The 6,543-nt window shown below is 41.7% G+C and overlaps 1 protein-coding gene across 1 annotated transcript; it reads right to left on the bottom strand.

Moving 5' to 3' along the window:
* Positions 1-4,453: 4,453 nt before the first annotated feature.
* LOC125585816 lies at positions 4,454-6,265 on the bottom strand. Its single transcript, XM_048755510.1, has 2 exons — positions 5,372-6,265; positions 4,454-5,290 (listed from the first exon to the last, which is right to left on the bottom strand). Exons 1-2 carry the CDS (start codon positions 6,263-6,265, stop codon positions 4,454-4,456), a joined length of 1,731 nt encoding a protein of 576 aa, XP_048611467.1.
* Between the last annotated feature and the right edge of the window lie 278 nt (positions 6,266-6,543).

Raw genomic sequence — 6,543 nt, 5'->3', positions numbered from 1 at the left:
TACATCAAAACTTATCATATTTTAGGATAATTTTAACTTAAAATATAATTTTCATATTTTTCAAACAAATTCTAAAAATATTTTTTAAATATTTTGTTATAATTGTTAAAAAAATATTGAGTTGCATTTAAAAAAAAAGGTAAAGATATTAAAAATATTCTAATTAAAATAAATAAATTTTAATATAGTTTTAAGGAAATGGTCAAAATAAAAAAAATTACACATAAAATAATCATGATTTTTGTTAACTGGGCGGATTATTATTTATATGATATCGGACACGAAATAAAAAATTCTGTTTTTAAAATTATCTAATTAACTCTATGCTCATTTTATTTTTTATTTTTTATATGATATCACACATTCGTAAAAATATAGATAGTTTAAGATGCAAAAAAATATTTACTTAATGAATATAATATGAAGGAATATTACAAATACATCAGTTAATAAAATAAATAATTAAAAACTGAAAATTCATATCCATCAGGGTCTAGTTGGTTTTTATTGGACAAAATGTAGAAGACCATTAAGAAAATGGTCTTTGTTGGTTTTGGGCTTCATGGACGTAGACTGTCCAATGATCACAAAACCTAGAGTTTCTAAAATTTAAGTTTTTCCGCTAAAATCGTAAAATCGATTTTTTCGCTTAAATTTTGATATCAAATTTTCCCGCCAGAACCCGAAAATCGAGTTTTTTCCGTCAAAACCGCAAAATTGAGTTTTTCTTCAAAACGCAAAATCGAATTTTCCCGCCAAAACCGGAAAATCGAGTTTTCCTGCCAAAACCGCAAAATCGATTTTTCTAGCCAAAGCCGAAATTGTTGTACTTATGAACTTATGTATTATTGTACTTATGAATTTATGGATGCATTTTAATTTTATGAACTTGTATACGTAATTATATGCTTATAAATTAAAATTTTCTTATATGGTCATTATGGACCCCATGGCAAAACCGAAAAATCGAGTTTCTCTGCCAAAATCAGAAAATCTAGTTTTCCGCCAAAACCGCAAAAATGAGTTTTTCCGCCAAAACTGCAAAATCGAGTTTTTCCGTCAAAACTGCAAAATTAAGTTTTTCCGCCAAGACCGGAATTGTTGTACTTATGAACTTATGTATTGTTGTACTTTTGAATTTATGGATGAATTTTAATTTTATGAACTTGTATATAATTGTAGGCTTATAAATTAAAATTTAAAATTTCTTATATAGTCATTATGGACCCCATGGCAGTCCATGAAAATATGGGTGTTAGTGGGTATGGTCCTTAATGGACATGGTTCTTAATGGACATGGCCACTCTCTGTTCGCAAACATTAAATGGACAAATAGATATGGGCTAATGGACATGGGCTAATGGACATAGGCTCGCCCAGTTTACAGGTCTAGATGAAGTTTACGCCTATGTCGTCTGACAATAACCATCTTCCTGTTATCGGGTTGTATACAAATCCAGCCATCTCCTTCACCTGCAAACCAATAACTTCATGATTTAACATTTCTACCACAATGTCCTCTAAGAGAAAACCAGATGAACAATCCTTCTTGTCCACAGACGTATAGTACTTTTGTATTGTTTCAGTCAGCTTAACATAGACAGTATTGATGGGAGAGAGAAACAGCTTACATCAAGTGACGTGCGTTGTAGAATCATAGTAAGTTCTTCAGGAGTTAGAAAGCTTGACCACTGGTGTGTGCCTTTAGGAAGCTGCAGGTGATTTGATTTTACAAAAGACCAAATGTAAAACTTGGTGTTAACAAGAGACTGGTGAGGTGGTGAAACTGAAGATTACCCATTGTAGAATGTACTCTGCTGCAACAATGGCTGATGCATATGCTCACACAGAGCGGTTAATTGTAGAGAGTATTGTGGCTCCGTTGGGAATGGTCAATGCTGACAAGGATTTGCTGAATTCTGCAGGGTTGGCTACATGCTCGATGACCTTCATTGTAGAAATCAGAGAACATTTGAAACTGGAATGAAAAAAAGTATCAGAGAAGTTTGACAAACCTCCAAGGCAAGAACAGCATCAAACGTCCTCCCCTGATCCACTAGCTTCTCTGCGCAAGAGACTATTACTTTAGCAAGCAGACACAGCACAGGAGAGACAAACCAAAACCTACATATACAGAAGATTCTACGAATTGTTCACCATCTGCGATAATAGGATAGAATACCTGCTGTAGTACAATGGTATTCAATTGATGAAGTAATTGGATCCATATTGACGGAGCGGAAGTATCCGTAGTAACCGATAATGCGAAGGTAACGTTGAATTCTGAGAATATCCGTTAGCTAAGCCTTCTTAAAGCCGTTGAATTCTCACAGAATGCCCGAAAGTAAGGATTCAAGAGTTTGTTAACACCAAAGCTCTAGTTTATTAATCAATAATTCAAAGTTGTGTCTCTCACAAAGCCGAGAAGGCACATATATATAACGAAAATAAAAGACCTAGTCGGTTAAGGAAAACTACCGACTCCTAAACGTATAAGGAAAATAGAAAATCAAACCTAACTTTAGAAAAAGGAAATAGAAAACCAAAGTCTAACAGGAGTAAGATGTATGCTACATCAGGTCCCCTCCCGTACGAGAGATTCGTCCACGAATCCCGAAAGCAAATCGTCGTCAGGTTCAAACTTGAAGAGATGCTTAACGTTGAAGACATCCACTGTCTGAATATGCGGAGGAAGAAGAAGCCGGTATGCATTGGCGTTGATCTTCTCGATGATCTGCACCGGACCAATCTTCCGTGGTTTGAGCTTATTATACTGTCCCGTTGGAAAACGCTCTTTAGTCATGACTGCCCGAACGTGATCACCCACCTGAAAATGAACCTCTCGTCGCCGAGAATCCGCAGCTCGCTTATACTTTAACACTGTCCCTGCGAGATTATCTTGAGCGCGTCCATGGACACTGTGAAGCTCGCGGACCAATTCCTCAGCACGACCATGAAATTCCCCGGGTTGAGGAGTTACCATCAATCCCAACGGCCCTTGAGGGATCACACCATACACAACTTTAAACGGACTGAAGCCGAGACTTCTGTTGTGAGCGTGGTTGTGAGCGAACTCAGCCTGACACAAGACAGTATCCCACGACCGTAAATTCTCACCCACAAGACAACGTAACATGTTCCCTAAGCTTCTATTGACGACCTCAGTCTGACCATCTGTTTGAGGATGATAAGCAGAACTCATATCAAGGCTGGTTTTGAACAACTTCCACAAGGAACGCCAGAAGTGACTAATGAAACGGGAATCCCGATCAGACACAATGGACGTAGGAAGCCCATGCAAGCGATATATCTCGCGAAAGAAGAGCTGAGCGACCTGGACTGCATCTGCAGTCTTCTTACAAGGAATAAAGTGAACCATCTTGGAAAACGATCAACCACAGCAAAAATTGAGTCACTACCGCGTTGAGTGCGAGGTAGACCGAGAACGAAATCCATGCTGATATCGCTCCAAGGATGTGTCGGAATGGGCAATGGGAGATATAAACCAGCATTAGACGCATGGCCCTTACTCCGTTGACAAGTCGTGCAGCGAGCTACGAACCGTTCCACATCCCTCCGTAAAGTTGGCCAGAAATAAGAATCAGTCACAAGCTTAAGTGTCCGATCTCGACCAACATGGCCCTCACCATGTAACTCTTTAATGATCTGCAAACGTAAGCTACTCTCGAGGACGCACAACCTGTTGTTTTTGAAGATGAAACCCTCGACAATCGAATAGTCGGAGCGGACGTTCTGGTTAAGGTCTGTCCACACGGCCGCAAAGAAAGGATCCGTTGCATATAACCCCGCGAAGCATTCAAATCCAAGGACACTGACCCGCAGAGTTGCAACTAACGCGTGCCTGTGGCTCAGAGCATCCGCAACCTTATTTAGTTTTCCCGACTGGTGCTTAATCACAAATGTAAATTGTTGAAGATAAGCAATCCATGAAGCATGTCGCGACGATATTTTATCCTGTGTACCCAGGTATTTCAACGCGACGTGATCGGTAAACAAAACAAACTCCTTATGAGCAAGGTAATGGCGCCAATGCTTTATTGCTTGCACGATCGCATAAAATTCCACGTCATAGGTACTGTAACGAGCTCTAGCTCCTGCCATCTTCTCACTATAATAGGCAACGGGGCACCCCTGTTGACTTAAGACCGCGCCAACGCCTAGTTTACTAGCGTCACAATGAAGCTCAAAAGGTAGATCAAAGTTCGGTAGTACTAGTATAGGAACAGTTGTTAACTTGAGTTTGATGAGCTCGAACGCTTGTGATGCCTCAGGTGACCATACGAAGGTAGTGTTCTTCATGCTATCCGTTATTGGTGCCATGATTGTCCTGAAGTTATACACAAACCGCCGATAGAAAGACGCTAACCCGTGAAAGCTTCGAACGTCGGTGATAGTCGTCGGAACTGGCCCAAGAGGACACGGCAGCCACTTTCTAAGGGTCCACGCGGAGGCCTGCAGCAGACACTACGTAGCCAAGAAACAAAACTTCGGAAACGCCAAACTCACATTTGTGTTTGGCGATGTAAAGCTTTTCCCGGCGAAGGACTAGTAAGACATCCCGTAAGTGCAGCAGATGCTCGTTAAGAGAATTGCTAAATATGAGAATGTCGTCAAAATAAACCACAACAAATCTTCCAATAAACGGTCGCAGCGCTTGATTCATGATTCGCATGAATGTGCTAGGAGCATTGGATAACCCGAAAGGCATAACGAGCCATTCGAACAACCCTTCGCGCGTCTTGAAAGCTGTTTTCCATTCATCCCCTGGGCGGATTCGAATCTGATGATAGCCACTTTTCAGATCCAATTTAGTGAAAATAGTGGCTTTTCCTATCTGATCTAGCAGATCATCCAAACCAGGTATAGGAAACCGGTAACGTGTTGTGATCTTATTGATTGCCCGACTGTCGACGCACATACGCCACGTTTTGTCCTTCTTTGGGATTAATAGTGCTGGGACGGCACAGGGGCTGAGACTTTCACGCACGTAACCTTTAAGTAATAGTTCCTCTACTTGACGTCGTAACTCTTCGTGCTCTTCGGGACTCATACGAAAATGTGCCCGATTAGGTAAGACGGCATTAGGGACAAGCTCAACGTGGTGCTGTATGTCTCTTAGAGGAGGTAATCCGGCGGGTAAATCCTCTGGAAATAGATCATGGAAGTCGGTGATGATTGTTTCAAAATCGCGCGGGACGACATTAGTCGTTGCAATTTTCACATCGGCAGCGATCAACGCAAAAATTGGACAAGCAGTACGCAGCTCGTCCTCAAATTGAGATTTGGAGATGATTAGGAGGCTCTATTTTGGCGTGTTTTGTTGATTATCCTTGGTCGTGGTAATGTCAACCTCGGGTGAAGGGAGCAAAGTGATCTTGCGCCCTTCAAACATAAACGAATGTGTGTTAAGTTTGCCATTGTGGAGTACTTCCCGATCATATTGCCAAGGACGACCGAGAATGATATGAGACACATCCATCGGAGCTATATCGCAGTATAATGTTTCTTTGTAGAAGGATCCAATGGATAGGGGCACTTGAGTGCGTTTAGAAACGTAGACTTCTGCTCCTGTTTGCATCCATAAGAGACGGTATGGGTGCGGGTGTGCTTCGGCTGTGAGTGCTAGCTTACGCACGGCTTCCTCTGATACGACGTTGGCGGAGCAACCTGAGTCGATCACAAAACGACATATTTTCCCTTTCACCGTGCAAGTAGAACTGAATAGCGAAGTACGCTGCCAGGCTTCACTGGTTTTTGGAGCTAAACAGTTTTGACGGAGCATTAGAAACGTTCCGGTATCACCCGTGACTTGCTCTTCTTCGACATTCTCTATCTGTTCTTCTTCGTCATCATAAATTGGTTCTCCTATAATCTCTTTATCAGAAGCAAGTAACCCGCGACGTTCCTGAGGACATGCTGTCTGTATATGGCCACGTTCCCCACATGTAAAACACCGAAGAGCATTCGGCCGTGCTGGGCGTGCCTTTGCTGCTGTTGTGTCGGCCGGTCGATTGTTGTTGCGCGGGGTAGTAGTGTCGCGATCTGTTGCTGTCTTGGTGTCATCGTTTGTCGCTGTGGTGCGAGGACGAGAGTTGTTTGTCCATTGACTAGTGTTTGATCGTGACTGTTGTTCCATGAGGAGGGCTCTTTGACGAGCTTCGGAGATCAAACTGGTGCAGTATGGTCTGTATCTGGGATCGTAAACCCGCGATATAACGCGCCACCAATTGATCTTCAGAATCATGAATATCCACACGTGTGAGCATCAGATAAAATTCGTTAGAATAGTCTTCCACGGAGCGTGAACCTTGACGGATGTTATGGAACTTTTGGAATAATAAGCGTTCAAAATTATACGGAATAAACGTTTTCCGCATATGTTTTTTTTAGCTTTTCCCAAGAAGTGATTTTCTCCTTTCCACGACGAGTTCGTGACAACTTAGTTTGGCTCCACCAAGAGACGGCGTGCCCTCGAAAACGCGTAGTGACAATAGGGACTCGTTTTTGTTCCGGAACGTCTTT

Source organism: Brassica napus, chromosome C4 (genome assembly GCF_020379485.1).
Source record: "Brassica napus cultivar Da-Ae chromosome C4, Da-Ae, whole genome shotgun sequence".
Classification (NCBI taxonomy): domain Eukaryota; kingdom Viridiplantae; phylum Streptophyta; class Magnoliopsida; order Brassicales; family Brassicaceae; genus Brassica; species Brassica napus.
This window is presented reverse-complemented; position numbering and strand designations above follow the sequence as displayed.

Excerpts from the sequence above, each read along its gene's own strand:
- LOC125585816 (XM_048755510.1), bottom strand. The coding sequence starts at position 6,265 with ATGATTCTGAAGATCAATTGGTGGCGCGTTATATCGCGGGTTTACGAT. Across the intron at positions 5,291-5,371 it reads CTTTGCTCCCTTCACCCGAG|GACGAGCTGCGTACTGCTTG; the intron begins GTTGACATTACC and ends TCTCAATTTGAG.